The sequence below is a fragment of the Notothenia coriiceps genome, unplaced genomic scaffold (assembly GCF_000735185.1).
Source record: "Notothenia coriiceps isolate Sejong01 unplaced genomic scaffold, NC01 NC01_scaffold00018615, whole genome shotgun sequence".
NCBI lineage: Eukaryota > Metazoa > Chordata > Actinopteri > Perciformes > Nototheniidae > Notothenia > Notothenia coriiceps.
Window position 1 is genome coordinate 44,728 of NW_011351316.1, and position 14,015 is coordinate 58,742.

The following is a 14,015-nucleotide window of genomic DNA, read 5'->3' on the forward strand; positions in this document are numbered from 1 at the left end:
CGTTCACTCACAAACTTCACACACCTGAACACAAAATGCCGAAGACTTCAGCTGTGTGGGACCATTTTAAATTGGACGACGGTAAGAAGAAGGCAGTGTGTCAAATATGCGATAAGAAACTGGCCTACCACGGTGGCACAACAACTCTGAAAAGTCACCTGGATGCTGTAAGTAGTAGCCTAGCTTAGCTTAGCTGTTGTCAAGTTGCCATGATGAAGCTGCCTTATCCGCTGTTTAAACAGTAACGTTACACATGATAAAAACGTGCACTTGCTTTGCTTGGAAAATAGTTGCAAGCAACCGAATTGTTTTTTATATTAGTTTTTCAATTTTATCCGAATAGTGAAAATAATAGGAGCAATGTGGGAACATCTGGGGCTAAGGCAATTATTAGCATGCAGTTCGTTCTTCATTTATTTAAATACCGTTTACTGTATCGGTAACAAGTGTTACACTGTTAGGCCTACTGTTACGGCTATGTTATTAAAAGTATTGTTGTTATAACAGAAATATGTGTTTTGTATCTTCAGGTTGTAAAAGGTTACGGAACTGCGGCTGGGTTAAATGCAGAGGACACGTTTAGTTTTAATGTATGCGAGTACTGAGACAATAAATACATATAAAATCGTAATAGTATGCTCTTTCTGCGCTTCTGCTTAACAGCGTGTTGTCAGGTGTCTCGGATTCGGAGCGTGTTATGAAACCATTTGGGAGAAAAAAAAATGTATAACAAAAAAAAAAAAATCTCCGCACCGAATATTTGCTGCTGATTACTACCGAATATCCGGAGCCTGAAAATGGTATTCGGGACAGCCCTACTGGAAACACACACAGAACACTCACTCTCTGGTGCCCATATGTCGTAGAAGTCTCTCTCGGGGTTGTTGTTGGCGTCAGTCACTGCCTTGCTTTCTGTCTTCTCCACCGGCCGTAGGTTCAGCAGCTTTTTCTGCCTCCGTGGCACTACGCCTTTGGCTGCCAGATGCTCGGCCTTCTGGGCAATGCGGCGGAGTTTCTTGGCATTAGGTAGCTGGTAGGATAGCACACTGGGGGGGTAAAGGCAGAAGAGATAATTATGTGAGACAGGAGGATGTAAAGGAACGAGGTAACAAGAGATGTGACACTTCATAAATGTGTGTTTACATGTCCTCAGATCCCAGGAGACCGTTAACAAAACCGTCTCCTAAGCTCCTATAAGTTATCTTCACATTCCCAATGAAGGAAATACTGGGAGCGCAAGGATGTGATCATCACAGGACACACAATAAAAGCAAGGCGGATTTTTTCATTTATACTTTTTTCAATCTCCACTTTATTGGAGATAAATGAGAAATGCAGTAAATCGTTATTCATTGCAATCTCTGTGCAGTCAGTCTGTGTGGGGCAGGCAGGAGTACGTGGCTTAGGAGGAGTTAACATAATAAACAAAACCCCTTCCCACCGTAGAGTCGTTACAGATACTGATCGTGATTAGTTTCGAGTAGATAAAGTGTTTTAGGACGAATTAATGAGCTTGATGTCTTTCTATAAACTTGAAAAGCAGCATAGAATGTTTTTCTGATAAGTCTGAACATGGACTAAAGAAACGTTCCAAATGTATGTTGTGCATGCTATCCAGTATAGTTCTGAAAAATAAAACCGGCAATAATTGCAATTAGTGAAATTGCATACGCAGAGTAAAGCTCAGAGCTTAGTGGCTGATACTGACTCTTTAGGTGCGGCAACGAGGGAGTCGTGCTGCAGGATCAGGTCGATCCTCAGAGGACGCACCGGCTTTCCTCTCCTCATCTTCACCTCGACAGGTGCCACTACAGCCCAGGGGAAAGGATAATATTTTGAGTCAGAATTAGGCGTATTGGGATGTGAGAAAACTACCACACAACTGATTTTTACTTGGGAAATGCACAAACCAACAATAGGCCCAAGGGACATATATTCACCTCTCCGTTCGGCTTTCTTTGGCGGTCCAACATCCAAAAAGAACAAACTTTCATCCGTCTTCTCGGAAAGCAAACCCCTATAAAACAGAGACCATATCATTTTACCAATCAATCATGTAGGCATAAATTACAGACATAAGTAAATATAAAAATAATTGCCTATTTTCCAAAAACTGAAGATATCCAGATAAAGCATTGAACAAAAAGAGCTGCACAAAGCTAACCAACCAGCACGAAATGTATAGACAAAACATGACTTGAATTAATAGACATGACTTTGTCATTGTTTATGTGTAGAATTGTATAGGATTAGGCAAAACACGTGGCCTGGCGTATATTTTTGGCAGATCCATCTTTTTATTTCACAACATTGCAAGAGTTTCCAAATAAATATAAACAAGATATGAAAAGATAATTTTCAACATGTTATTTTAGGGGACTGTTCGGATAACATTCATGTTATTTTGGTAGTATCTACATTTCCAGTTTCAATGTTGATGGTCCAATATAAGTGATGGCAAACTCTGGAACTCAGAGCCATTATCCGGTTTATCAACAATGAACCAAAAGACAAAACCTGTTAACCCTTATTTGTGGATCTTGAACAGGACAATGTGTTTTTAAAAATAAATAAAAGACCTTCAACATGAATTTCACTTTATCTATTTGTAACATGGTAAACTAATTAACAAAAGGGGGAAGTACTACAGAGATTGTTCTACTCAGAAAAAGAGCCACGCAAGTAACAGTAGTAGTAATTGTGCAGAAAAATTTCTTCCATTAGTGATGTATTATAAATAGAAGCGACATTTTACAATTGTACTACAAGTACATGTAGTTGAGTAAAATTAACTTCGAGATTGTACATGAGTAAATTATGTCATAAGGTACTTTACAATAGTGGTAATTTATGACTGAAGTTATTTTTATTTTTTAGAACAACAGTGTGCCAAAGTTTGTAGTACAACAACAAGAAACCTAAAAAATAGGACTAGCTTAGCTAGCTATCTATCTATCTATCTATCTGCTGTAAACACAGTTCACGGTTTTAGGGGGGGGGGAACGACGGTCAGACATCGGGTCACAAACGGTTAAAACCCAACGAAATGTCCTCTAATGAAGTTTATCATTCGACATTTGTAAGAGTTTTGTTACATGTAAATACAACACGGTGGTTTCTCCAAACACATGGCTGAACTCACCCTGTGGTTCTCTCCTGGTGTCGGATGTCTTCCAGAAACTCGTCCACATCGTTGATGTCGATGTTTTTGTTCCAGTTCTTCTTCTTGTTCTTGTTCAAACGTTTTCTCCGAGTGGTGCCCAGGCTATCGTCGCCCGAAACGGACTTTAACTTAATAAAACCAGGCTGGGAGGACGCCATGCGTTTCATCCTCCTGTTGGCCGCCATGTTGGAGGAGGAATGGTGGAAAGAAAACACGTCACGTGTTGGGTTTTATATGCGCGAGGGACGCTGCAGGCAAGCCCCCTGCAGGACAGCGAGGGAATTACCATACCTTTATTCAAAGATTTAAAGGGTTTATTGTCATATGCACAGTAGCTACAGTATCGGTATGGTGATTCATATATTAAGTCCCAGGTTCCTCCAACAATAAAACCTAAATATGAATAAGTTATAAAATATTAAAACAAATACAAATAAATATGAAAAGATATAAAAATACTTCAAGACCAATGTGTTTGGGAATTATACACCCATTCATAAGAATCAAAGACTTTCTTGTTATACTGTATGCACTATGCACATAGGTTTTATTAACATGGGGGTCGCTGGGAACATGTGCGCACCTCTTTTTTGTCCCCACTACTATTTCAAAGCTTGTTTTGTTTTGAATGTTCTGAAAAACAACTAACTTGTGTAAAATCATTCACTGAGGCTTATTTACAAGAAAATATACAATGCTAAATGAATATATAGAATGAATGAATGTGCATTGCCAAAAGCTCAACAAAAATGTACTTAATCGTTATAAAACTACTATGCACTGATCAGTTTAACAAAAATGATTCATAGAGTTTCCCCAATCTTTGGTAATTATCTATTATCATCGATTATCTCACCTTGTACCGATCCACCAAATGACATTGTGTCAAATGTTTTATGGTTAAATTGTTTAAATATGTTCCCCACCACTTTTAACAAAAAGCTAAACCTTCGCATGTGCAGTTATCGTGTAGTTGTTGTCGATGAACATCTTAGGTTTTAGTTTCAGTGTAACATGTTTGTATTTGCACTATTTTTTCCTTTTTGTATATGATATGTATAGTATGTCTATGGAGCCTGGGAGTTATTGATTTAGTTCTCCACAACTGCAACACAATAGCATAGTTGTTGTGGGAGTTAAAATGAAAACATTTCCCCCCACATTATGTTGGAGTGAAAAAGTAACAATACTGTCAAACATAAGGAAACGTAAAGTATTCTCACTAATTGTGATTTTATAATATTGACGTATTGTCGTCCTAATTCAATTTGTTATAATAGTTGTGTTGTCTTGTTTATGTTTCGCTGCACCATTAACCCGGGTAGTTTTCTGCAATGTGTTTAAAATTAAAGAGCGCCCCCTGCAGGACTGGCAGTGTAAATACTGCATTTGCTGTCTCCTTGTAAATAAAAGTTAAAACATTTATTATCTGTTTCACATTTTATAACACTATGATATTTTTATTTTTGTGTGAGTACAAAGACAATTTTCCATGGCACTCAGATAATAGAGTAACACAAGTGTTGAATATGTTTTAAATTACAATTGTGTATACTACATCATTAAAAACTGTGAATATCGTTTAAAAGGTCTGCAAGACTGAAATCCACTTTAATAATATTCGTTTTCTCGGATATTAAAAGTGCTCTGGTTGTTTGTTTTTTCCAAATAAAATAAATCTAATAAAAAACAATAATATAAATTCACAAAAGTGTCAACTTAATAAAAAAACCGTAAATATAGTTTTAAAAGTCTGCAACAGTGAAATCCACTCTGTTTCTATTCAGTTTCTCTGATATTAAAAGTGTTTTTGGTTGTTTTTGATATTAAATAAAAATAAATGCAATTAAAAAACAAATAGTATAACCTAACAAAAGTGTCAAAAATCGGAATAAAGACAACATTTAGCATGACATTGGATGGGAAAGTGACCATGCAACTGTTTACCATGTTGCAGCATGTATGTAATATGTTTGTCCCAGGTGCATCATGGGAAATGTGTCTCCTGTTGCTTTCCTATGTTCTTTTTCCTTTTTTTTCCTCCCTTCATTTTATAGCGAGAAGAACAACGCTTTAGAGACTCAAGAATAAATTCCCATTTTTGACCTGTTATCTTTCACGAAGTTTGCAAAGGTAAGTCTCATCATTTCGATAAAAGTCCAATCTTTCATTTAATGTTGTGTTATTTTTCGGATGAACGTGTCTTTTCCATTATTTTTGGTGAAAAAGAAAACGCAGAGCAGTCGCTTATTATCTGCCTGCTCGGGGGACCTTAAAAGCACTTGTGATCTCGGTCAAATTTGACTCGGAAATGCGCCTAAAGTGAGGGGTCATCTGACAAAATATTGTTTACCAATTGATCCCCTGACATGTCTACTGTCTGTTACAAAAACTATATTCCACTTTAATGCCGCGGTTTGTATATAATTCCGTCGTTTTTATAACCACCTTCCTCGTTTGGTACAACGATTTTTTTCCTTCCCGTTTACATTCTTCTAGCCAGCCAGCCAGCCATCATCTTTAGGTGTGCTCATTTGCTGACAGCGGGCAGCCAACGCGGGCGGGAACGCTTGTTTTTCCCTCGTTATAGCTCATTCTGAATAAAATATCAGGCCTTGTGCGCAACCGGGGTGCGCAGTGTAAAGAATCGAACAAACCCACGTCCATTGCGCAAGGGGCGGGATGTTTCTTGCCGTCATCGTGCTGTTATTGGGTCGACTTTTATTTGAAATGAAATGATTGGTCTACAAATTCGAAATATCCCGCCTCCATGGCTTGTTTACACAATCTGATTGGTTCACAGGATAAGAAGGTATACCATGATTCGACACTATTGCTGTCCTTTTTACGGACGTCAGTCATTACATAAGCTGTCTCGGATATAATACAAACAACAAATAGACGCTTGTGCTGCTGATGTATGGTTTTATATCCCGCTCTTACTGATGAGTAGATGTACAATTCTAATTCAATCAAAAATAAAACTGGACAAGTACATTTGTATCCTTCAAATCCCCTCCCCTTCACACTATTCTTTTACACATGTGCCTTAAAAATGCATTGTAGTATTTACCAAAGCCAACTTTGTCCTGTGCCCTCAGGTGATCTTTAGTAGCCATGGCCCGTACCAAGCAGACTGCCCGTAAGTCCACTGGAGGCAAAGCCCCCCGTAAGCAGCTGGCCACAAAGGCTGCCCGTAAGAGCGCCCCCTCCACTGGTGGGGTCAAGAAGCCCCATCGTTACAGGTGAGAGTCCATACAGTGCCTTTGATTGTGTTGGAAAGATAGGAAAACACAGAGGATGCTTGAGTTTTATGCCCCTTGTTCAATATGTGGATATACACCAAAACTCAACTGACCAATAGTTTTCCTTCAGCCCCAAATAAACTCTTTAGGGATGTATTTTACTTACTTTTTAATAACATTTCACTTTTTTTATTAACTTTCTCATAAAACACAATAGGCAATGTACATTACATTCCGTATTTAGATTGTTATGTGGATTACATTTTGGAAAAATAGATTCTTTTCTACCCTGGTCTCACTCAGGCTCCTACTAGTAGAGGTGCAAGGTGAAGATGAAAAAAGTGCACACGATTCATATGTTCTGTTAAAATCGGAAGGGGATAACATAACTTTTTTGTAAAAGCAGCTCAGCTTCTCCCTCCTTAAATTGTGCATTTGAACATGTTTTCCTCTGCTCTCCAGGCCTGGTACCGTGGCTCTGCGTGAGATCCGTCGCTACCAGAAGTCCACTGAGCTGCTGATCCGCAAACTGCCCTTCCAGCGTCTGGTGAGAGAAATCGCCCAGGACTTCAAGACCGATCTGCGTTTCCAGAGTGCTGCCATCGGAGCTCTGCAGGTCAGAAAAACAACCAGATCCATACACTTGACCACTGGCTAATGAAAGAGAGGATATTAACCCACAGACAAAGCGGTGTTATAAAACACTATTAATGGCGTACAAATATACAGTGTCGAAAATGAATGTCTGTCCATATAAGCACTGCTGTCATACAATGTTCTGCTAAAAGTAAAGATGTAGTTACAGTTCTTTCCTTACACTTGAGGAGAAATGTTAATATGTTGGGAAAAAACTATTATTTGATTTTTATACTTTACAAAACGGACATCGGGTTCCATGCTTTAATTGCAGGGACTAATGAAATCAACCATAAAAGACAAACACACAATCATTTTTGCTCTACTGACATCCCTGTTCCCCCCCCTGCAGGAGGCCAGCGAGGCCTACCTGGTGGGTCTGTTTGAGGACACCAACCTGTGCGCCATCCACGCCAAACGTGTCACCATCATGCCCAAAGACATCCAGCTGGCACGTCGTATCCGCGGGGAGCGCGCCTAAACACTCTCCTTGTCTTTCTCCTTTTCACCTCTTCCTGCCCTTCCTTCACCAGTCTGCCCCTCTCTCCCTCCCTCTCTCTCTCTCTCTCTCCCTCCCTGTGTTAGTAGTGTGTAGAGGGAAACTGATTATATGATGGATAAAGTGTATAGTCGTGTTTTTCATAGTGCTCTCGGCAGCAGAACTATAGGGTACTCTCTTTTTGTGCATGTACCGACTCTCTGGTGATGAGGTCTCCTGGAGCACACGTCTCCTAGTTTGCACTGTCTGTGACGCGATGTGATGTGAAGGATGTTTTGTGGATAGAATACGGAAGAAAAAACGAGAACATTGCAAATTCGCTAGGGACAGAGAGGAGGAGGAGGAGGAGGAGAAGATGGGTCTGTGTCTGCTGGGGGTCTCTTCTCTGCAGCAGGGTGCTACATGAACGCTCCCCCCTCCTCTCCTCCTCTCCTCCTGCGCTCCATCCTCTGCAGGGCGTCAGTCAGGATGGATGATCTGTCCCTGTGTGTGCATGAGCTCTGATCACCTCAGCATATTGTATACAACACATCGGCATCTTTTTGGTCATCATATTGCTTTCAGTCATCATGTTAGGTTTGATGTTTTCCATCCAAATGAGTGTCATGCACAGGATTTCTTTTGCCACTTAAAACCATTTGTTAATGACGTGGAGATGGGGGGGGATACTTCAGAATTAAACACCTACAGAGAACAAAAAAACGATTTGAACTGTTTGTTTTTTTCTAGATAAATGTGAACTCATTTTGGCACCATCCTCTTGTAGACGCTGTGTTATACCTGACAGAAGAGTCAGCTGTTTTTGTGGTGTTCAAATTGGTTTCATCTAATTATTTAAAGCCAAAGCTCAAGTTTGCTCAAACAAATTATTTTGTGTTTTATTTTCTAATAACGGACCTTTTTATAACAAAGGTTGGTAAAGTAAAAACCAAAAAGCTCTCAAAGTGTAAAAAACGAATGAAAAAACAGCTGATTAAAATGTGAAACTGTACTGTAAATCAGTGTTAAATGACAAATAATACTAGTTGTGTTTTCTGTACACGTCCCCTCCGGATCACTTGATCGTCTGTTTGCCGTTTCTCAGGTTGACTCGTCACCTTTTAACTTAATTTGTCTTTTTTTTTTTTTGCTCAATTTGATTTCCTGTTTGTCTTTTATTTTCTTATTTTGAAATGTTGAGAATAATGTTTCAATTAAACAATGTTTGTAATTTCCAGATTTGTCATATAAGGTGGTAATAAATGGTTGTTACACACACTCTGTCTCAGTGCTTTACGTGGAAATTCTATCTGTTTTTATCATACCCACTTTTATAATAAGACATATAATGTGCTATAAAGAAAGAGTACTACTTACTATAATAGTAAAGTACCAGTAGTTGGTTATGATTTTACTAGAAAGAAAAAAAACATCTCTGTTTCCTAACCAGCCTCAAAAGTCTGCTGAGTCTTAAAAAGTATTAAAAGTTGATAAATCAATTTAGCGAAAATTAAGGCTATTAAAAAGTATTAAACGGCATTTACCAAGGTATTACATTTTGTAGCTTGTTTTCAATAAGTATATAAATTGTCCAAAGAGGTTGTATTCTACAGTCTGCCTGAATGTAATCATTGCGTAGGTGTGTAGTGTGATTCTGTGTAGTTTATTTATGGCATCCCGTTGGATTTGACGTCATCTGAACAGGACATCGCGCGCTCACTGCTTGATAGCGCGCGAACCTTCGCGCGCTATCAAGCAGTGAGCGCGCGATGTCCTGTTCAGATGACGTCAAATCCAACGGGATGCCATAAATAAACTACACAGAATCACACTACACACCTNCAAAATTTCCAGCAGGTTTACTCACATTTGTTTAAGCTCAATGGAGCACCTCTTTTTCACCTTCCGTCTGGAACCAGAGCCCAGTCGTGCTCTGATTGTTTTGCTGGCCGCTTTGTTGGTGAATTGCTCACGCTTAGAGATGTCCCGCCCCTTAACCTATCATTACATTACATGTTACTTGTTAGACACTTTTATCCAAAGCGACTTACATACTCAATACTGTGGACAATCCCCACAGGAGCAACTTGGGGTGAAGTGTCTCAGGGACACAACGACATGCTGACCGCAGTGGGGTTTGAACCTGTGACCCCCTGATCCCAACACCTACGGACAACCCACTGCACCACACGCCTCCTATCACGTACAATGTGTTGGAGCGCTAGCCTATAGAAGCACAAGCGTTACCTAGTGATGTCACGATGTTTAAGGGGAAGTGTGTGATTTGGGATTTTAGCCTTTGCAGACCATGTATATGCAGAACAACCTACAACACACTACAGGAAAGAGAAAACCCCCAAAACACATAATATACATATGAAACTGATTTGATGTGCACAGATGCCAGGTGTATCTCTTCAGCTAACAGTGATTGGCACAAGCATACTTCAGTGTGATGGACACTGACTGTGGAGATGCTTGACCTCAAGTTGACCTGATGAATGATGTTGGCAGTAGACTCTTGTCCATTGGTGCTAAATTAATGATAAACTACGTCATTAGGCAATACTTATGCTTTCTTTGCATCAAATGACAAAATCAATATTACTTATTCCTCTCAATTAAAACTTCTCCAGTATAATTTTAAAGCCGATTGTAATCATTAAATATTTTAGTTAAGTATGTTTTTCATCCTGCGTTTTTCATCTCTTCATTTCTCACCGCCATTTGAAAAAGAGACGTTATTGAACAGTCTGAAAAAAAAATGCAATTCATTATGGGGCGGTTTCCAATAACATAGCTTCATTTATCACATACAAAAAAACACTTAAGTTAAGTTCTTACACAGCCAGGTTATTTTTGGCTCATTGTAGTCACTGCACAATTATCTAAAACAGTCGTTGCAAGTGAAATCACAGTTAATGAAGCTGCAATTGAATATGTTTTAGCAACCACATGTGTCAAACTCAAGGCCCGGGGGCCAAATCAGGCCCTTGGTGGATTTAATTTCGGCCCGCAGGATAATATTCTAATTACTATAGATCTGCCCGCCGGTATATTGCACTCACACCTTCACTCAACCCTGAGGGTCTCTCAGGCTCAGAGCCTGAGCCCAAACATTTGATGACCTTGGCACGCCAAGATGAGATGCCAAGTATCTGAACTAGCATCACAGAGCAGCACACTGAGTTTAATGGATGTTTCCTTCTGCACTTTTTCTCTCACGACAACAGGGGCATGTTTGGTTGTTTCTATTGAGGGAAATAGTTTTTTTGAAGGCTGTTGTTGGGCCGTGTGGGAAAATGTAATCATAAAGAAATGACTCTGAAAAGCTGCAGATAGAGCCATAAGAATGAATGCCTAACTGATTAGTTTAATGTTTAATAGTTGTTTTTATAGGCAATCATCCTTAAGGGCTTTGTTAGTTCCAGGTTTAATATGTGGCAATAAGTTTCATTTCAATAAGTTCTGCAATAACCATTGAACCAGGTCCGGGGCCCTCCAAAAAAAAAAAACAGTAAGTACCCATTTTTTTAATTTTGGCCCCACTGTTGTAATTTGAGTTTGACACCCCTGCTGTAAACTAGGAACACTGATTTCGTATCTGCTGTCCTTTCCAGTGCGAAAGTCATACTTAAGTCTACCAAATTGATTTATTGTGAGTGGTTTCTCAAGGTAGATTTGTTATTAGATTAGATGTTTGCTCGACAGGCACATCTCTAGAATTAATTGAACCTGTTCATTGGAAATCTTTTAAAGCTGCTGCATTTTGCTGCTTCTCGGAAACATTTTTTCACCACCAGTCCAGTTTTGTCAAAAGGATTAAAGAAATGGAGGACGTCATTAATCTAAATCATTGTCAGTTAACCTCTGAAATCGGTGTTAACCGGAAGCTCTCCTAATCTTTTAGTTATTTCCGGTATGAAATTAAAAAGGAAGTCAACCATGTTTAGCTCGTGTTTTTGACAGCTGCACGTTCCCAAACATTAAAGTGCCCTTCACCTTATCTGGTTTTTCTACAGATCCAAATCCATCTAATCTGGGAATTCACTGCTTGGACATGAATTTTTATAAACGCACTCTAATCCTCCCCCAATCCTAAATCTATTGGCCGTCCGCTGAAGATTGAAACACGGTCTCCTTTGGTTGGCGCAGGGTTGTCGTCGTACATTTGGTTCAGGTACGCTATCCGTGTGTGTGTGTGTGTGTGTGTGTGTGTGTTGGTGTGTGTGTGTGTGTGCTGTGTGTGTGTTGTGTTTGTGTTGTGTGTTTGTGTGTGTGTGGTGTGTGTGTGTGTGTGTGGGCTTTGCGTTGCGTGTGCGTGCGTGCGCGTGCCGTCGCGTGCGTGTTCTCATGAGCCTCCCCGTACAAAAGCCGTGCAGGCGCGTGGACAGGGTGTGGTGCAGTGCAGAGGCGCGCGCGGGGACACTTAGGGAGGTGGATAACACTTGTTTGTTTGGGTAGAGTTACAAACGGGCTGCAGAGCATTCCCTTCTCAGGTCAGGAAGGGTGTGTGTGGTGTGTGTGGTGGTTTGTGTGTGTTTGTGTGTGTGTGGTGGTGGGTGTGTTTGTGTTTGGTGTGTGGTGGTGTGTGTGTGGTGTGTGTGTGTGTGTGGTGTGTGTGTGTGTGTGTGTGGTGTGTGTGGTGTTGTGTTGTGTGTGGTGTGGTGTGTGTGTTGTCGTGTGTGGGGTGGTGGGTGAGTGGTGTGGGCTGGTGGGTGTATCGAAATACTCGGGACGGTGTATGAGAAAGGCGGATGGTGTTACTTTGTGGGCATATCACATGTGCTCCATGGCTTTCAGCAGCCTATTGTCTGTGTGTGTTACCTGCTACCCGTGGATTAATTCCCCCATTACGGCAGTGCGGGCAGGTGTAAATGGACTTCCCCCAGGACCCTCTGATGACTGTGGGCCCAGCACGACCTGTTGGTACAAAACAGCCTCTGATGAAGCCACGTCTCTACCTAACTACTGTCAACACATCACTCATGCAGTCTCTCCCACTCCCAATAGGCTACTGTCCCTTACTGTGCTGACCTGTCATTGTCAGATTTTGAACTGACGTTAACATGCAGGTGCATGCATCCTCCCACCCCCCTGATTTGATCTCCAATAATGACTAGGAAGCGGAGCTCGAATGGGAGACAGCGTCCAGTTAATGAAAAGTCTTTAGCCCTGTCATTGGCAATACAATTAAGTAATGTGTTGACTGGAATGTTAAGCGAATGTGCTAAAAGCTGTAGTTACCTACATTGACTTACTGCCAATAAATAACATGATTGTGACAGCAGACTACTATTTATTTCTGGCAAATCTTTCTTTAAAAAGACATTAGGAGTGATTTAACACATTACATGTCCACATTGTTAGCGCCTTTTACCCAAGGGAATAACTCAATACTGATGGGCACGACACTGACTTGACTCGCAGTGGACTCAAACTTAATATCCCCTGATTTCGCACTAAAGTTCAGCGCACTAATCCACTGAGCCACAGCCCCCCTAACACTCTAGTACAGAGTGGCTGACGTTTTGGCCCGTCACCTCGCAAAATCTATTGGCTAGTGCTCCATTCGCTTGTAATGTGAGACAATCAATATCTCACAAATTATTTGCAGATTTCCTTTATATACGATTTTAGTCATGTACAAAGAAGTGATGGAACAACATGCTCTTAGAAATCACCACTCTAAAAGCCACGGGAAACCCTACAAAGTCAATCGATTCCCATTCTGCCACCCCTGCAATAGAGTGGCTTTGATGTGGAATATCTGTTTTGGAAAAGTAGGAAGTTGTCTATACGCCACCCCCTCTTCCATTGGGAAAGGGTTGCAGATGCTGATTGCTTTAACGACGAGCACTTGTTGAAGCGTTACTGAACCCTCAAATGGCTTTGGAAGCACTATGAGGTGCACATTTTGGCGTACAGTTATTTGAGCTTGTTCTTTTAACAGTTGAATATATCCCAGCATGCCTTTGCACTTTACAGGGGGGAAAGATTAGAAGTGTGTGTAGGTGAGTTTTCTGCAGGATCTTCCACGACCTCGTTCTGACAACACCACCTCGCCAGCACGGCTCCCCCTGGTCATTTGTTTGGGTCACTTACTGTAGGAGCCCTCAGCTTGTGGTGTGTGTGTGTGTGGTGTGTGTGTGTGTGTGGTGTGTGTGTGTGTGTGTGTGTGTGTGTGTGTGTGTGTTTGTGTGTGTTGTGATGCCTGTGTGTGCGGTGGTGTGTTGTGTGTGTGTGTGTGTGTTGTGGTTGTGTGTGTGTGTGTGCGCGTGGTGTGTGTGTGCTGTGTGTGCTCGGCCCGTTGGTGTGAAGGTGAGGAGTGAGGATGGATTGATGAGCGTGGTGGATGATGATGATAATCTATGAATTGCACGCGATGCGCTTGCCGGTGTATTGCATTCCCGATGGGTGAGCAGAGGAAACTAAACGAAAGTGAAGGTGGTGGGGTGATGTTAGAGGATAAGATGGACAATGTAGATGGATG

General features: G+C 40.9%; 2 protein-coding genes across 2 annotated transcripts in view; one reads left to right on the forward strand and one right to left on the reverse strand.

Annotated features, from left to right (window-relative positions):
- nop53 (NOP53 ribosome biogenesis factor) overlaps nt 1–3,375 on the reverse strand; it is a 22,016-nt gene extending 18,641 nt beyond the window's left edge. The window contains exons 1-4 of the mRNA XM_010777770.1: nt 3,143–3,375; nt 1,941–2,017; nt 1,709–1,808; nt 844–1,046 (exon numbers count right to left, since the gene is read on the reverse strand). Coding sequence (XP_010776072.1) covers nt 844–1,046; nt 1,709–1,808; nt 1,941–2,017; nt 3,143–3,348 — 586 coding nt within the window. The 5' untranslated portion in view covers nt 3,349–3,375. The remainder of the gene's footprint in view (nt 1–843; nt 1,047–1,708; nt 1,809–1,940; nt 2,018–3,142) is intronic.
- Nucleotides 3,376–5,188: 1,813 nt separating this feature from the next.
- On the forward strand, nt 5,189–8,800 carry LOC104951135 (histone H3.3). The gene is made up of 4 exons (XM_010777768.1): nt 5,189–5,296; nt 6,265–6,408; nt 6,871–7,024; nt 7,397–8,800. Exons 2-4 carry the CDS (start codon nt 6,281–6,283, stop codon nt 7,523–7,525), a joined length of 411 nt encoding a protein of 136 aa, XP_010776070.1. The 5' UTR covers nt 5,189–5,296; nt 6,265–6,280; the 3' UTR covers nt 7,526–8,800.
- The last annotated feature ends 5,215 nt before the right edge of the window (nt 8,801–14,015 follow it).